Source organism: Pyxicephalus adspersus, chromosome 5 (assembly GCF_032062135.1).
Source record: "Pyxicephalus adspersus chromosome 5, UCB_Pads_2.0, whole genome shotgun sequence".
Taxonomy (NCBI): domain Eukaryota; kingdom Metazoa; phylum Chordata; class Amphibia; order Anura; family Pyxicephalidae; genus Pyxicephalus; species Pyxicephalus adspersus.
This window is the reverse complement of record NC_092862.1, coordinates 16,867,583-16,886,434: the sequence shown is the minus strand read 5'-3', so window position 1 is coordinate 16,886,434 and position 18,852 is coordinate 16,867,583. Positions and strand designations below refer to the sequence as shown.

At 36.2% G+C, this 18,852-nt stretch overlaps 1 protein-coding gene across 1 annotated transcript in view; it reads right to left on the bottom strand.

The window, feature by feature from the left end:
* CSMD3 (CUB and Sushi multiple domains 3) overlaps positions 1 to 18,852 on the bottom strand; it is a 297,101-nt gene that overhangs the window by 227,983 nt on the left and 50,266 nt on the right. The window contains exons 12-17 of the mRNA XM_072413237.1: positions 16,396 to 16,611; positions 14,916 to 15,104; positions 11,398 to 11,567; positions 7,603 to 7,759; positions 5,983 to 6,174; positions 5,728 to 5,854 (exon numbers count right to left, since the gene is read on the bottom strand). Coding sequence (XP_072269338.1) covers positions 5,728 to 5,854; positions 5,983 to 6,174; positions 7,603 to 7,759; positions 11,398 to 11,567; positions 14,916 to 15,104; positions 16,396 to 16,611 — 1,051 coding nt within the window. The remainder of the gene's footprint in view (positions 1 to 5,727; positions 5,855 to 5,982; positions 6,175 to 7,602; positions 7,760 to 11,397; positions 11,568 to 14,915; positions 15,105 to 16,395; positions 16,612 to 18,852) is intronic.

Sequence of the window (18,852 nt, the reverse complement as noted above, 5' to 3'; positions counted from 1 at the left end):
TGTGCACCCCAAAAATTTGTCCCCTTTTGGTCTGTTGACAATACAATTGAAAGTGTTCAGGGTTTTGCAAATCTTAGAACTATACAAAACAAAATTCAAATCTTTTGGAAGATAAAACTTTTTAATTTAATACATTTAGCTAAATGTTGAATTTCCAAGTAAAAAGAAGAAAAATAGGTAGTCCTGGGTTTCAGATAGGGACTGTAGGTTTGTTCTTAAGTTGAATTTGTATGTAAGTCGGAACAGGTACATTATTTTAATAAATGCAATTAGGATAGATGTTTGTCTCAGCATACTATTATGCAGTATGGTGTCAGTTACTGTATAAAATCCTCACTGTGAGTTAATTACAAACAAATTAAAAAAAACAAAACAAAAAAAAAAATATGGAGCCTAGACATTCATTAACTTCTGGACCAAGTTGTGCTTTGATATACATAAAGAAACAACTGAAGAGCTTGTCTTGGTCATTAAAGAGTTACAAAATGTTGCAGAACAGCAAAAGATTTCTTCTCCAAGTCATGCGACCCCCCCCCAACGAACCTCTCTTCTGCACACAACAAGCAGCAAAGCCCAGTTCATATTTAGGAGTCGTCCATATGTCGGATGTTCTTAACTTGTAGACTATCTGTACTTTCATAATATTTAGTTTTGCATCTGTATTAAGGGTGTTGGAAGTCCCTCAGAGGAGCTCAAAATCTAATATCCCCACCACAGTCATATGTCATTAACATAGTGAGAACTTATTGAGTCTATGTAGATAGTATCTGGGCCAAAATCCAAACCTGGGACTCTAGGGCTGCAAAAGCAAAAGTACTAGCCACAGGGCCAACCATGCTGTCCATGTTATAATTTAAGTAAATACAGTGAACATTGACGGTTGCAAATAAAATGTAAAAATGCATGATTTTCCTTGTACATGATTGAATGGTTGAGTGCCAGCCACTAAGTCACTATGCCACCTGGCTCTTGAACAAAAATATTTGAATGTATCAATTTTTAGCTGCCTGTAATTTTCGGCACACAGAGCTCAGCCTGGGAATTGTAAAGTCACCTCTCTATCAAAAAAGTTTTGCTAACAAAGCCCAGCTCAGGGCTCCAGGTCACATATTCAGTCCATAGGTCGCCCATGAATTGGTAGTGGATAGTCTTTAAAGACGCATTACATCAACATTGATCTATTTATGAATACACAGTGATTACAGAGCTCCAAGGTATCATTCATCCTAAAAGTCTCAGGACTTCATGTGGTGGAGGTATTCTGGTAGACAGCACTGGGGAGATGATGAAAAAAAAGAAGGCCATAGCTTGATATATATAAGACTAAGAGCTTGATGACAGGACGTGAAAGCAGAATAAGAGTGATGACTTAATCAGTATGGACAAGCTTCTTTATTGTCTAGTCAGCAGGCTAATGACAGTTCTACCCATGGTTTACTACAGGGGAGAATAATGAAGTCATCAGCTTAGCTGATGTGATGGTCACAACATACAAAACTGAACAGATTTTAAGCTCTCTGTAAAAGCCCTGTATGTATTAAAATGTTTGTCTACAGTTCAAAATGAAACATTTTTTCTGCCTTTAATATGCCAAAACAAGTACATTGAATCCATAAGCTTGAAATACAACATCTACAACAATGTTTTAGGAAGTTCAAGGAAGTGCCATAAAATGCATGATTATGATGTAAATTTTCACATTTTTGAGTTCATCCAAATTTATCAAAATCCACACAAAGTAATTTAATGATTTTATATTCATTCGTCAATTACTTTCAATTTGTTTTAACAGAGGAATGAGATCAGTTTGGCGTCGACAATCTGGCATTACCATTTGTCACTGTTCCAAAGAAGAATAGTCTAAAGCAAGCATGTGCAAGGGAAAATTACAATGATGAAAAGAGGTAGTAAATCTCTGCTGATATTTTTGACAGTTTCTTGTATTATTTCTATTGCTACCCTTAAAAAATCTTTAATATTCTAGATACATTATAACGTCATCATTATCATCAAGTAAAGAAAGGATGCAGATCTGAAGGAATTGCCAGATGCTGTTCTTTCATCACTGAGTGACTTTTTTATTCACTGACTGTCTACCAGCTATTGTTCCCTGGATTTTGACAAATTTTAGAAATTAACATAGTGAAAAAGCTGCGGTTCTCAACCATGCTCCTGAATTTTTAATCAAGTAGCAAAGCAAGAAGCAAGTTTTACGTACATCCGTCAAGTAAGTTCTTCTCCTTTGATAACTTATTGATAACTTTCCTATCAACTAAAATCTCACCTCACCTGCTGTGCTACCACCTATGAACCTTTTTATGGTCCCATAAATCTCTTTGCTTCATCTTAGGAAGTTTCAAGGCTCCTTGTTTTATATAATAAATGTCTGTGATGTGAGAGGCACAAATTAGCCCAGGGAACCCCCTGCAACCTTTAGAGGAACCCTAAGATTTTGTGAATCTCTAGTTGAGAAGTACCGGCTTAATTGAAAACATATGGCAAATAAAAATTAGAGTACAAAAAAGACTGTCCAAAAAAATAATGCAGATTGCACTTGAATGGAAATGAAAATGGTAAACTGTTTAACCAGGTAAGGCTCTGCAGCAGATTATAGATGCAAAAACAGGAAAAAAGGCAGAGCACACAGAGAAAAAAGGGAGAACTGGCGGGGACACAGAAATGGGAGGTAAAAATCTGAGAATAGTGGGGAAAACAATAAAGAAAGAGAAAGATGAGGGTACATGAGGTCCCATGGAATGAAGTACACTAATAAACAAATATAACACAAAATACAATACAAAAAAAAGATTTTAATAATGCTTATATTTTATTGCTTCTTCTTGTAACCTTTTGAAAGGATATGTAGATTTCAAAGCCATTTTTATTGTATAAAGCTTGAGAATGAGTTTTAAAAGATTCTGAAGCTTGACAAAATTATTTTGATGGCATATTTACGGATCAAAAGGGATTGATAAGAGATGTTCATTGGGTTGACATATACTTTTGTATACTTTATTAGTATGCTTGTGCACTGTGTATTTTAGCTGATGTTGTGCTACATTTCTTTAAGATTTTTAAAAGTTTTGTATCTGTTTATCCTATTTGAAGCATGTCTGTCACTGCTAAAATTTTACCACTGAAGATTGAATCAGCCATGATGGACAGATATCTAACTGCATTCTTTCCATCTGGCTAGTTTATAATTATGGATTTTTTTTTCAAAATTTGCATTTTTGCCAAGATACCTTCATTAATTAGATCTAATGAATTACCTTGTATTACTATATTTTCTAAAATCTTCAATGTGTAGCACAATATTGGAATTTAAAGAACATTGCAGGTGACTAAATCACCTTTCTGGTGCATGATGTCAGACTGCTGTACTGGCATGCCCAAAATAATTTCCCAGACTAAAGCCAACTTCAGCCACACTTTTGGAAGGTTTGGATGGGTAGGGTTAGGTGGGGTTTGAACCTCTGTCAACTTTATCAATTGAAGAAAAACATCAAAATGGTTTGAAGCTAATAATTCTAATATAGATAATTGGCAACTTAATATTACTTATTTACATTGCCTCACTACTTTGATATTATTCTATTCTCTGCCTGTATCAATTTGTATAAGTTCAGATTATTATCACACTGTTTATTTTACAAACACTCTAAACAATTCATATCTGTCATCTATCATTATACAATCATAGCTTATTTCTGTTCTTCTACTTTGGATAATGCGCAAATCATTATTCTGTGCTACAATGTTGAACACCTAATATTATGTATTATGGAGGTATATATTTATTTATTGTCATTTACTGTCATGTGTGATGCAGCTAATCAGTTATATCTCTTAACCCATGCATTAACCCATGAAGAAGGCCTTACGGGGCCAAATGCGTCAGGTCCACTAGCTGCTCATAGGAGTCTACTTCCAATACTCTACTTGCTGTATTTACACACTTATACTGTGTGTGACCTAAGTAGGCTCATTTATGTCTAGTACCAAATGGATTGACCAACTTTCGATCTTCTGTGAAATCCTCAATATGTATCTATGTACTTTTTTATTCCATGAGATTATATTACTGAAAACACTCTAAATTTGCCAAAAAACCTTGCTGTTCTGTGTTTTTCTTCTATATGCATCCTAGGAGTTGGCAACATCTCCGGTGAGGGAATTTAAAATTATATTTTATCATACCACTAAACTATACTGGTTTGGAGCTGTGGTTCGGACTTTACTGACCATGCCCTCCACAAGTGATGTTTCTCTTTACTCCATGTTCCAAAAAAGGTATTAGATAGAATAGGAAAAACAAGGAAAATCCCCTTTAGAGAACACAGGAAAGAAATATCTTAACCTTACCTCACCTAATTAAAAAAAAACTCTTTTAAAACAAAGACTAGGGCTGTATTTTAAACAGGTGGATGTGACCATCATTTGACATTCTACTTTGGGCTATGTCTGTACTAGAACAAAAAGTGTTCTATGATTTCCAATATTTCTGCATGTCCAATGTTAGCAGCATTTGTTCCCTTGGGTGGTACTTTGGCATCTTTAACCACTATTGTGAGCTATTTCAGGCTGATTTTTTTCTACTTGATACTGTGTTTGTACATAGAACGTAACAGATTTGAGGCAGTTGTCATGATTAATTAGCTATAGTCCCACATGGATTAGTTGTGGGATTTGCCTGTACCGCTTCACATCATTTTCAGTACTGTTTGTTCAATGAACAACCATAAGCCATACATTACAGAAATAATTATTCAGATATTCCAAATTACTTCTGCTACAGGGGAAAAATAATAGGACTTTTTATTCCTCTTTTATTATTGAACTGTTTTTCACCGTCACGGAATGAAATAAAGAGGAACGGGATAATCATTGGGACCAGAGAGAGAGAGAGTGAAAGAAGAAAGGAAATGAAAGGAAAGGAACGTACAAGCAAGGACGTCATACATATGATAGTTTTTGATAGTCAGGGATGTGAGAGAAGAGAATATGTAAAAGAGATGACAGTATAAAAAAAGGATGGAAGAGAGGGAATATAAAGGATTAAGGGGAAATGAGAATACAGGATGGAGTTAATGGATGAAACAAAAGGTTGTAGGGTAGTCATGCTCAACCAGGGCTCCACCAAAGGTTGCCAGGGTTTTCATGAGATGTCCCTGATTGAAGTCCTATCTTAAAGTTCCTGCCTGGCCCAGTGCTAGCTGACAGAGTTAGTGGCATGACACCGATGCTTTATTTAGCTGCCTCTAAAAGTGAAACTCTGACCAAAACTGTATGGGGACATTTTTGTTCAATATCCATCAATGTAAAAGTGATAACTCTTATTGACCTCATTGATTATTAATTTTACCAGGGGTTGCCTAAGACCTGAAAATGTATTTCAAGGGTTCGTCTGGGGTGAAAAGATTGAAAAATTATGGTGTTGGGCAGGGGAGCCCAAAAGAAATAAGGAGAGGAGGGGATAGAATAAAGAGGAGAGGGGTGGAGATTATAGAGAAAAGGTGGAGATGGTAGGGGTAGGTTGTTGTATTATTCTCTATAAATTGTCCTGTCAGTGATTCCCACAGTGAGAGAGAAAGCATACACAGGAAATGTAGATGCTGAAAAACACTTTTTGTTCTATAAAACATATTATTATATTGTATTTGTTGGCAAATTGTATAAGCAAATGTAAAATGAATATTCCAATAGTTCAGGTATGTTCTACTTTACCTTACAATATTGCCCAAATCCACTTCTATTATCCAGGTACAGCGTAAATTATTATCATAAGGAAAGGGGTATCCTGGTGACAAAATTCTGCCTGATGATTCTCCTTTAAAACGGCCTCCACATTCAGCTAATTGAGAACAAAGAGTATGAAAGGATCAGTAATAGCAACACAATATTTACTCATACTGCTGATGATAAAATTTAGGAAAAGAAAAGGATGAACAATAGGTTTCTATAACAAACAGAAAGTGTTACCGATGCAGGAAGGTAGAGGATAGTCCCATGCTCTCCGCTCGCCAGTCATACATTTCAGCAGGCTGCTTCCATGCAGGGTGTAACCTGGGTTGCATCCATAGATGATGGTGCTGCCAGCAAAATGTCCCTGGTCACTAATTTTGTACCCAAATTGTGGGACACCTGGATCTTCACAGTGGGAGAGTTCAAAGCCTTCAAAAAAAGAAGTAATAAATTGTTTTCTGATGTTTATGAATATTACTATAGAGCTTCAAAATTTTCTCATTTCTTTAACTTCCCTGGTGGTATAAATTTTTAGTATTTTTGAATGTCAAATTGGTACATTTGACATTTAAAAATATTTCTATCTTTAATTTTGACACCGGGATGGGAGGCCAGGGGACACAGATGCCGGACGGGCATCACCAAGTGGAAACAGATGCCAGGCTGGAATCACTGGAGGACGCCGCGGGCTCATGATGACTAGCGGCGGATTACACCCTGGGTGTGGATTACCACTTTTTGTAATGAAATTTAACCCCGAGCCACACTCGGGATAACCTTCAGGGGGTTTAAGAAGCACTTCAAAATTATTATTAGCAAGTGTAAAGACGATTACATTGTTTTTGACTTTTTGTTTCTTTAAGCACATGCAATCCCTGAATTTCAGTAATCACCTTGGCTCTCCACTGATAAAGGATCCTGGTTGGGTTGATGTGTTGACTGAAATCTAGGTGTAGTTGCATGGAAATTAAAATTGATAATTCTGGAATGCAATTATCCCCTAAATCAGATGTAGACCTCCTACAAAATACAGCTGTCAAGGCTCCTTTAAGAGCCCGAAAAAGTTTATTGATACAACAATTTCATAAATTCCCATTATTTTGTGCATTTCATTGCACTGCTATACTTGCTTTCAATATCTGGGGTGGATGCAGTACTGTATGTATTTCCACAGGAAAAAAAAATTCCTGATCTGCAGTCATTCAAAGGTCCATTAGTGTTATAAGGCGATATGTCAACAGAACATAAGGAGCTTCAATGAAATTTTATTTCAAAATGTTACATGCAGCAAAAATCCTAAATATTTCAGTATTTCTCTAACTAGTCGCCAAGATAGTTATCTGCAGCAAGACCTTCAGGCCAGCACAGTTCTGCATAAAACAAGGTTGCATTTAGCTCTGAAACTGCAAAATCCCTGAGTTCTTCACCATATCTTCTAAAGAGCTATACAAAGTATTTAGGATGGCATTAGTCCAGAGGTCCTTCTCATTTTGTAACAGGCAAACTCATCAAGGCCCTTACAAACACCATTTACCATGTTCTTTTTCCTGAACTAAACAAGCTTCGGAGAAAGTACAAAGTAATATGCACAATTACATTCAATACATCAATTTTCAGATGTTTTATTCTGTATTGCTTTAGGTAATAAAAAACACATTATTTCTTTCAACCTAAAAACTATACTCTAAACAGCTGGATTTTTTGTGGATCAGTGGATTAATAAGAGTAGAATATAAATTCCAACTATCATTTATACATTCTAATTTCAACCAATTTAACTTTTTAATGTCAAATTAGTACAGCGCTAACTATATAAATTAGCCGCAGCCTGTAAGTAATTTTACAATAATTACTTACTGGTATAGACTAATTGAAAACCTTCATCGGTTATTTCTGAGTCCGAGTTAAATTCCAGCCACAGATGGTTTGATGTACTGCTCAGTGTCAGTCCTCTCAATGACGATGCTGTATAAGCTCCCAACAAATGAGCTGTATTGTCTTTCCCATCATATATCTGCAAAACACAGGCAAATGCTAAAAGTAAAATAGTTAAGTGCAATATACGAGAAACAGAATGAGGCTGATACAGAAGAGATCAAAAAGTAATCAAATACATACATATGTGCAAATCATAATGCCAGGTCTCCTGTTTTGTTTGGATTGTGTTCAGCTGTCAGTACACAACTTAGTTGAGAGTTTATATTTGTAGCTACACAAATTGTACCTTTCTAAAAGGGAAATATATTTTTTCACAAACACTTTGTTTAACTAAGCTTCTCCCCCTATGTACATATTTTACCCTGTTTTTCATTATTACAGTGTTCTTTAGACAATGGAATCCAGAATGCAGTCTTGCAGAACAACCCTAGACCTAGGCAACTTCTAGTAATAATATTATTGCTTGACATTCACACAGAACCTTTTTTTTGGATTTAGGATAAAGTTGGTAAAAGTTTTTTGTCATTTTGATTCCTATTGGTGACCAATTTTTCATAAAGGACCAAAGAAGAGATGGGAGGAGAGAACAAGTTGTTTTCTTATTTCTTATAATCTGTTTATCAGTGATTCCCATAATGGGAGAGAAAATAAATGGCATCATTGTTTTTGCAGACCTTCTTTTTGGGGGCTTTTAGCTTACTTTTTTATTGCATGGATGGTGTACTTGATTTGTGTGCTGCAGCTGATGGATGCATGTTGTAATGCCCTAAAAGCATGCAATGTGTATAGAAGTAACAGCATCACACATTCAAAAGAATGGGAATCTTACTCTTCTCCTCTGTACTAATAAACAATATACTTACCATAAAAACATAACTTAGTAGAGATTAATTCCTTTTTCAGTGCACCGTATACTTTTAGTGGAAAAGTAAAAGATCAAAAGAACTTTTGATTGAAACTGATATCATTCAAGCCATCTGAATCCATGGGTTGTCCCATAGGTTGTTAGAGGACCATTAGCTGGGAATGGTGAAGGATTTGGCCTCCTACTTTCCTACTTTTCGCCAAACTTCATAGTAATTACAACTAAAAAATAGTTTTGTATATAGCAATCATGTGAGAATATAAAATATGATCCCAGGTGTCAAATACTCTACACATGCTACATTTATTATTACACACACAGTATTTATATAGCATCAACATATTATGCAGCGCTTTACAATGTCCATGCTCATGTCTCTAGCTGTTCCGCAAAGGGGCTCAAAATCTAATGTTCCTAACATAGTCATATGTCTTAACTGAATGTTTTTGGAATGTGGGAGAATACCCATGCAAACAAGGGGAGAACCTGCAAACATGCACATAGTGTCCTGGCCGGGATTGAAACCTGGGACATGGGACTGCAAAGACCAGATTGCTAACCACTGAGACAACCATGCTGCCAACTTTTTACTCAACTTACTGTTTTGTTTATATACAATTATTTGTTGATATGACAACTATACATTGTTTCAAGGATGACTCAAGAGTAAGGAAGGGCTGGCATAGAATGTCTCAGTTGTGTGATTGGATTTTGCAAGATATGCCTTAGTTTGGGGTTGATGTTGGGGTTTGGCACTTGAACGTTGTCTGCATTAAATACTGAATATGCAAATGCTTCTACAGTGCACATCAACATTCTTTATATTAACAAAGTGCCTACAACACACCAACTAAATGTGTTTACTTCAACATATGAAATTACTTTAGTGTACACAATAAATTTAATTTTGTAAATAAAGTCTTAACATTTTGAATAATTTTAAATGATCAGTTTGTCTTGGGGCATGACAGCAGAAAAATGGAAGGTAATACAAGATACAAATTATTTTTTAAATGAACTAGAATTGGGGACAAAGCTGAAGACAACTGTTCTTGAAAAACTAGTCAAGGAGCACATGGTTTTGTGAAAGCGTTTTAACTAAGCTATACTAAGAATTATTCAGTGGGGAACACAAGTATCTTATCCATCATCCAGGAGAATTAATTACATTGTGCAGGTCCAGAATGACATAAAATATCTGCCCAATGGCACTGAAATACAGTATGCAAAGCTTGATTGGAGGACCTATAGGATAAAATACAGTTACAGTGCCCTCCGAGGTATGAATTAAATAGACAGCAATAATCGATTGATTTGGTTCTTTCTTGCTGTATCAAATAATATGTTAGTTTTAAACTTTAGGGCAGTGTTTTTCAACCAGGTATCTGTGGACCCCTAGGGTGTTTGTGCCACTTGGGTAAGTTTAAGTGACCCCAGTGATGTTTTTGGCTATCTGTAGGAGTGAAATTCTTTCCAATAGCCAGCAACATAAGAGGTGTTCTGACCACCATGCATCACACCATCACCAGATTGTGTGATGTGGATATAGTAATTATAGTAGGGGTTCTCTGAAGACCCTCTGAAGAAGTTATTTCAAGGGTTCCGTCATGTTAACACTGCTGTAGAGCAGTGGTCGCCAAATTTTTTAGACCCACGAACCACTAAATTTACCAGCTCCGGACTGCGGATGCGTGAGAAGCCAGGTGTCATTCAAAGTGGAAGAAACTTCATGCCCACTCACTCACCTCAGGTCTAAACCTGTGATGGGAGAGTGGGCCGGTTGTGTCCAGAGACACACCCACTTTGCTAAGCCTACGATCCGTACGGGGACATGGTCCGTGGCTCTGACAGGTGCGCCCTCCTAGCAGGGTCCTTCTCCTGACCCTGCTTGGGGACACACTGGCCAGAGCCGTGGACCACCAAAATTTTCTCACGGACCAAACAACCAGTTGGTGACCACTGCTGTAGAGGGTCTATTGATGAAGTAATACATCTGACGTCCAGCAACATTTTCAGGTGGGGAATGTTGGCCCATGCGGTCCAGGCCCTTGTGGTTTAATAGGCAGCGACTGATTCTCCACCATAGAATGTTGCTGAATGTGATTCACTACTTAGGAAAAAGACACCTAGGACTTCAATATTGGTTTTGCCTCTACGTTTGCCATACTTGTAGGCTGTTTTGCTCAAAATTGTAAGGACACTATGATCAAGCAACACCACACCTAAACTTATATCTATTGATTGATAGCATATAGCTTTTTTTTTGTCTAGAAGCTTTTAGGTGAGAGTTCTTCCCATGAATATTACAAAATATACCCAAAGAGACTGTTTCAGTAACTCCACATCAATAGCCTTTTTTCTACATTCAAAGTCTTACAGCCCATTATGCAGCAGATCAAGTTATTGGAAGATAACATTTAAATTAGACTTGTACCAAGAGAACTTTCCAGGCTGGCATTGTGAAAATACCTTATTGCTGGGGGAGATTCAACAGCAAATGCCTCCCATATATGAAAAAAATAAAGATGCACATACAGTATGACCAAATCATGCTGGCTACCCGTGCTACAGTGTTTTAAACATTGGACAGGCAAATATCTTCACACTTATTGTTGTCAATAGGATTTTTACCTTTCAGTGTATCCAATTTTCTAAGCTTCTGAGCTTTTTCTTTGCTTTCAAGTATTTCAAATGTGCAGAATTATTTAAAAAAAATATTGGAACTATTTACCTTCTTAATTTATTATTTTCAAGCAATATCTTAGAAAATTAATTCTTAAATAACTGAACATAAACTGAAAACATTTTTTACATACTTTGTTGCATACTTTTTTATCCAAATAACCTACTTTAAGAACATCCCCTTGTGCTAAGTGAAATGTTCTGGCTGAGATATTGATTCCTTTCCCTGCTTGTACTTGAATGCTGTAAATACATTCATGATTATTTTCATAGTTCAGTGGGTAATTCGGAGACAGCAGAATTCCTTCATTATTTGTTGCAGATGCTCCACATTCAGCTGCAGATAAAGCACAAAGTGAGAGAAGACATTTTAATAGGCAGTGCTGTGCTTTATAACTGCTTTCCCCAGTGAAACTGTAAAACATAACTAAGCACATTAACATAATTACTAACCTGATCCTTTTAAACTGGCGGTTTTAACATTCTTAGTGGAAGCGCAATTGTCTACTCATAGGGATGTACAAATCCCTATAGTGGTTTGAAAGACATGGTTTGGATGGCATGTGGTTAATGACTACTTTGTAAGTTTGGTATGTTTAGACCAACCAAGAAAAATAAAGGAAAAGCGAAAAAATATAAATATATACAAATAGAAAAACACTGTATTAGTTTTATTAAATTGCTAAAGATGTTTTAGAGTATTAAAATCCTTATAGCTGGCCATAAATGTGTTATTTCAGTTGAGCAATAAACCTTTCAAATCAGTTTGTCAAAGATACAAAATGGCAATCTATAACCCAACTCAGGTGGTCAGTGGAAATTTTGGGTTGGTTGACTTCTTGGTTTCAGGCAACTGCTTTTGATTATGTGTTTGATTACGGTCAGTTTAAGTGGCTAAAACAGTAAGGTTGCCATCCATATGGCCAGCCCACTTCATTTGAACTCAGGTATGTGGAATTAGATTTCACAACCTTTGAAGAAACTCTTTTCTAATTCTGGATCAGAGACATGGTTCTTTGGGAAATGCAAAGCGGTTCATTGATGCACACATCCCATGTGTACAGGGGTGATATAAGTGTGTGTGGATCAGGATAGTTGGCTGTCCCCATCACTTTCTCCCTTATGCCACTCGTCTTCCGTTTCCTTTTCTATACCCTTATTCTGTTTGTTCATATGTTATAATAAAGCCAGGATATCAGTCAGTCTCGGCTTTCCCTCCATTCCCCTAGACTGAATAAACTCCTGCTTTCCTGAGCCGGAGTTACATCATCCTGGCCCAGGCCAAGCAAGATGGCCAAGAAACGCATCCTGGAAGAGAAGAAGGAAGAAGATGGCAGTGCCCTGAGATGGAATAGGGACAGGTAAGTAATGGAACATATGACCTTACATTATAAACATCATTAACCACATGCCAACCAATCTACACTATCTAGCTTTTTTACATATACATGTTCACATACTCATGTGCCTTATGATTTTTGTACACTCTCAGGTAAACTCTATCTGTAGAAATTCTGTAAAAAAGTCACCTACAGACCTGGATGGCTGGTGGACCAAATATTATTATATTTGATAATTTGTTTCATGACATAGCTTAAGAAAAAAGAATTGAAAAATGCCCCAACTGTATATCTGGGTAATTTCATCATAAGGTCTACTTTTCTACATTTTTCACACCATCAAAAAAATCTCACATTTTTAGGAACTGTTCGGGAGTTCTGGAATAATATTTGCCAGTCTACTTGATCTATACTCATATCATTCGGATCTATATTAACACATTTTTAGATGTACACTACAGGCAGGCTGGACTAACACCAATATAGAATTCAAAGTCCAATATAACTTAACATTACCGAATCTGACATTTTCCTCACACCACGGCTGCACTGTAATGATTACTGGGAAGCAACGATCAAGCAAAGCTACATAATGCCTCCAGCTCAACTTTCTTGATGTCACAGACTCTGTAGTGGTTTAAAAACATTAACTTTATTTCACTGCTTCCATTTTAAGTACATTTAAGTTTAGGTCTCCACTCTGTGATGACTTGCCTGTGGGTAAGTTTAGTGACTTTTTTTTCTACTGAGGTCAAAAAGGATTGTGACATTTTATTTATGAGCTGTGGTTTAAATAGAACTTCGCTGTACTGGATCATAACCCATGATATTCATATTAACAAGTTATTTTCTTGTTAGAGAATTGCTATTAGGTTTACAATAGCTTACAGATTTTACCAATAATTAGATAATAAAAATGATTTTTTTGCAATTGATTGAAAAAAAAATGATTTTTGCATCAATTTTAGTTTACATTTTTTAGTATATACAATTTTAAATTCATATTTTTTTATTTTGTATATATTTTTACTGTTTCCGTCCAATGTTAATTTTGCGTTTGGCATTTTAAGTCAGGAACAGAGGCCTCGGAAATGCTAAATTATAGCGTCCTCCTGTGGCAGCCCCATAGGGAATAAATAGGGGTGCCAGTGAGTGGGACTAATACCTTTTACTGATGCCAGCTGTCAAATATGTAGATGCTGGTTCTTTAACACCATTTGGGAGTTTGAGCACCTTGCTAAATTTGCATGATTTAAGGGCAGGTATGAACTTGTCTTTACAACGTACATGGCACTATTTTTTTTAGTTTTAGCTAAATTGAGTTTCCAAAAAGAAAGCAAAGCTTTTTCTTTTCTGCTTTTTATGCTCCAAAGTCTATGTGTAACCATACAGAACAGGAAGAGAAGGGAAGAAAGATGTCTCAGTCGCTTCTCCAACCCATTTAGTTATGTGTTTAATGAGAGCTTATACAACTAAAAAATTACATTTAAATTGGTTCATACACTATGATTGTACACATTAATTTATTACCCAGCATTACCCATTTCAATAGACACAGCAGTAATGTTGGATCAGAACATTAGAATCCAGAATAGCTTCAACCAAAATTCAAAATTTACTCCAGAACTATCTGATCAACCCTACTAAGAAAATGAAAGGGCATATATTTTCAAATCAAAGTGGTTCACATTGGATGATTGCAACTTAAAAAACCTACAAAAAAATCTATATGTAGTTATTATTTTTGTACTGTTCTACAATACAGAAGGCATCTATTAATTAATTAATTAATCAATTATTTGATAGGATTGCTAAATCTTTCGAAAACTTAAGTTGAACTATGTTTTAGATAAAATGTCAGCAACACTAAGACACTAAAACTGATTAATTTTGTATAGTCGATGGCACAGCACATGCTGGGTTCTTATATTTCATAGGAATTGCAGTGGAGAAATTGGTTTTCAGTTCTGCCAAACAGTCACAGCAATTACAATACAAATTGTTGGTGTCACCATACCCTGATGGATGATATATATGTTGAGTTTACAAAATCTTAGAGAATCCAGGTGTGAAAGGAGGACACCTGTGCAAGAATGGGAAGAGTGGGACAATTTCATCATTGTCTATGGGAAATGTAAAAAGCCAGCAGATGATTTCCTCTAGCAATATCTGATTATATCTAAAAAAAATCAGTTTTCAACAGAGCTCTACTTTAAATATCATCCCGTCAAACTGGCTTTTACCCAGGTTCAGGTATTAGAAGTACAAATGCCTAAATAAAATCTGCATAACATTTCTGAACAGTGACTACACAGACAAGCAAATGAAAGCAGCTGACCACGTACCCACACACCTTGGCAGAGGTGCACTCCACACACGACGCCCACCGCCAAGACAAACAATTTCCGATACTCCTTCCAGGCGATATCCAGATGAACATGTAAATGTGATGATATCTCCAACTCCAAAATGGTTGCCTTGTCTTCTTCCATATTGTGGAATTCCTGGGTCATCACATGGTTCCAGGCTGTATTCTAATGGAATAAACATATATTAGATATTGGAAATACCCGAGGACTCTGCCATAAATGTATCGAGCATGTAATTTCCTGCTTGAACTGACAATATAATGGGGTGATTTATTAAATACAGTCTGTTCACATAGCAAACTGAATTGCAAGAAATTTAGCAGATGAGATGTTAAATAGGAGGTTATGTTTACTTTAAGCATCCAATTATATGCAGGGAATATCCTGTTTTTTTTTCTTTCTTAATTTTCTTAAACTCAGTTGGGTATTTTGCAACATCACTATATCAACACTAAGCTAAATAATTATCTGTTGCAAAGTGATAATTCAACTTAAGCCTACATTTATTCAGTAAATTACCCCCAGTGTGTCTCTACAACACAGAAATGTTGTCACCCAACAGAAATTTAGGCCACATTGGGTATCTGGTAGATCAACAGGTATTTTCTTATATACTAATTACTGGACTATAAGTGGTACATTTTTTTAATTTAAATTTTTTTCATTTTAAGAATTTTAGCCCCATTGACTTGGTCTTAAAAAAATCAGGATGCTAACAGTAGAAAAAAAAACTACACAGACCATGCTGTGCCTAGAAATCAGTTTAAGTCAGTAGCACACTGGGACTGATTTATAAAAGCTCTCCAAGACTGGAGAAAATAGGCTATCATTTTCTCCAGCAAACCTAAAATGGATCTGGGTCAGGAATGAAAACATTTTCCAAAAAAAAGCAAATGATTTAAAAAAAAAAAATGTATTCCAGGTTTGCTGGATCACTAAGGTTCACCTATGATCAATTATCTTCTCCAGTTTTAGATAGCTTTATTAAATCAGGTCAAACAGTGAATGGTGTTGTGCAGGTGGCTCGAGCAAGTGGTATTGGCCCTGCAACTAAGCTGCCACCATCATATAGGTGGAGGTCAATCAGCCCTTGGTCATGAAACCACCAGCATCCTTTCAAGGAAACCTTGAGTTCCACAACTCATGGCTGCAAATGGCTGCTACAGAGCTATGTAATTAAACTCACAACCATCTAATAGAGAATATGCAATGTTTGAAACATTTTTATGTTTTTGGTTCAAAACACTTTTAATCTTATCTTTTCATTTCTGTTATTAGACAACATAATTAATATATGATAGCATTTGTTCTTGTTAAAGCTAGAGAAAATAAGAGTTCGATTAAACAAAGAAACCTTTTTTTAGAAATTATTAAACTTTGATCTTTATCATATCATTATTATTAAAAAGGAAAGACAACCATTACATTTTGAAGTGTACGCAGACAATTTTCTTACCAGAAAAGGTAATGTTGAATCCTTCATATGATATTGAAAAATCAGAAATAAATCGCAACTGAGCTCTGAAATTTCCATAGAGACCGGCATTAATTGCTGAAGGGAGTTCAGAGCCGGTGAGCCGTGCCAGAGGCTGGGTAAAGCTACCATTTTCAGTGATTAGTAAGTAGTCATGAAGATCTTCCAGATGAAAGGTGTGAAAGGTGAACTGAACGCCTAAAAAATATAAAAGAAGACTTTAGAGGTGCAGCCAATATAATTACAAACAATTAAACTTTATCATTACTGCATTTGTGGAGCAGTGATGTATTCCATTATAGTCAAAATGCCTGAAATACGGAAAATAAAAATGTTAATAACTTACTCCATTTTTAGATATATGTTACAACTTGAGCACATGACTAGGGTAGAGTAGAGTGATCCATGACGGCTAACCCCAAGACCAACTGCTACCCAACCCTCCTTATTTACATCCTTTAATAAAGACTCTGACAAAATCTTGTTGGATTGCAATTGGCCATAGCAGCCCGATTTATTTAACCACTTCAAATATATATATCCATAAATATATTAACCTTTTCTTGAAAAAACATTTTTAAAACATTTTTTAAAACATTTTAAAACATTTTAAAACATCATTTCCCATGCAGCATACCAAAAACATTTTCTTAATAGGTCCATGAAAAACTTTTAATTTAAATGTCAAAACATAAATTACTTCCGCTCATTAACCAGGCCCCCAGGCGCCCACACGCCGCCTCGGGGACAATCAGCGGATGACCACCTCTAACCACCTGGCCCCCACGACAACCGAGTGTCGTGCAAGGCCACCCTTCAACCAAGAGACCCACAAAATACTACCGTGCCTCACCCCCCTTATTTTCTTCACAGCAACTTTAACCCTTTCATGGACCCTCCGAAAGGAAGCCTTCCTTGCTGCCATGACAATAATATCCTCCCAACAAAATGTCCTTTGGGGAGGGAGGGCGGGAGACGCTTGATCATCAAAGGTAAGAACTGTCCCCCACTCCCCCAACCTCTTTATTTATACCTTTATTTTCCCCACCCATAACATTTTTCCCATCAATCAATAATTCGGATATTCCCGCATTTTATTTGAATTTCCCATTCTTTTCTTCCAGCACTTTTTTTCTTTTTTATATATATATATTAACCCCTTGCCCTCCTGTCTCCCTCCTCACCCTGTCATGTGTCCCTGCGCTCTATCCAGCTACAGGCCAAATAGGGTAAATTTGGCCAAGGGCAACACCTAGGACACAAGGAAATAGCGGTACAGCACCGAGCCCCATAACATACAAACTGTAATAATTTTTGCTTCCCTTTTGTAGCCGCTTCTGGATACGGTGTGCCACAAAAAAAAGTGTGTCCTTTAGGTATAGCCACACTTGTAAACTATGCCAAGCAATCACTGTGCTATTGTGGTTGCAATGTGTATGGTACACCTTTTAAGCCCACAAAATCTAGATCTACTATGAAAGAGCTACATGGACTGTTTATAATGGAACAAACATAAAAAAATTCTGTTTAGCATATATAACAGTAGTAACAATCTGAAAATATTATCATTTTTCAGTTTGATCAACACAATCATTTTAAACACCAGTTTTGCATTTACAGGTCCCGTTTTCCATTTTTATATAGAGCTGGTCCACTTCATGACCTTATTAAAGATAGGCAAATAATATTGATCACCATAGAGAGAAAATACCATAATCTACAGTGTGAAGAACAGAAAAAAGTGGAGAACAATGTTCTGTTTTTTATAATTAGTGCCCTTTTTTTTCTCTCTTGGCCAAAGAAGAAGAAAAGAAGAAAACTGATCTTTTAAACATTGAATAAAGCTTATTACCCAAACTGCATCGCAATATGAGCTGCGATTTCAAATGCACGGCGTCGGTAATATTTACCTGATGCTCTTGAAGCAAACACAGCTGAAAAGCATTTTCACAGTCCAAACCCTTAATGAGACCCAGTGTTTCTATAACTGTAAAGTGATGATATGCTTTTGTAGCTGTGAATAAATGACACTATTCTGTATGTATTTTTCATGATCTTGTGCAATTAGAATCAGTATTTGAAAGACTGTTGGTGTAGATCTTACAAATCAAAGTTGTCTAAAAGAAATGCTAATTACATTTTATAAAAGGCTTTCACTAGAGGGAAAAAGCCAATCTGTGAATGGTGCCAAAGTCACAGCTTAGGTGAAACTGGACCCTGATGGTTAAAAAAAATCTAGTTTGGACAGGATAGAACATCTCAGCAAGGTCAGTGTAGGAAACTGGAATAAATGAGTTGCTAATGCTAAAAGTGAAGGGTAAATCACATGGGACACACAAAGCTTAATGGTAAAATGAATTTGATGGAGGTTGTCAAGTGGTATCATCTTTAAAGCTTGTTTACATAAAATGAAATTCTACATAATGCAGACTATGAAAA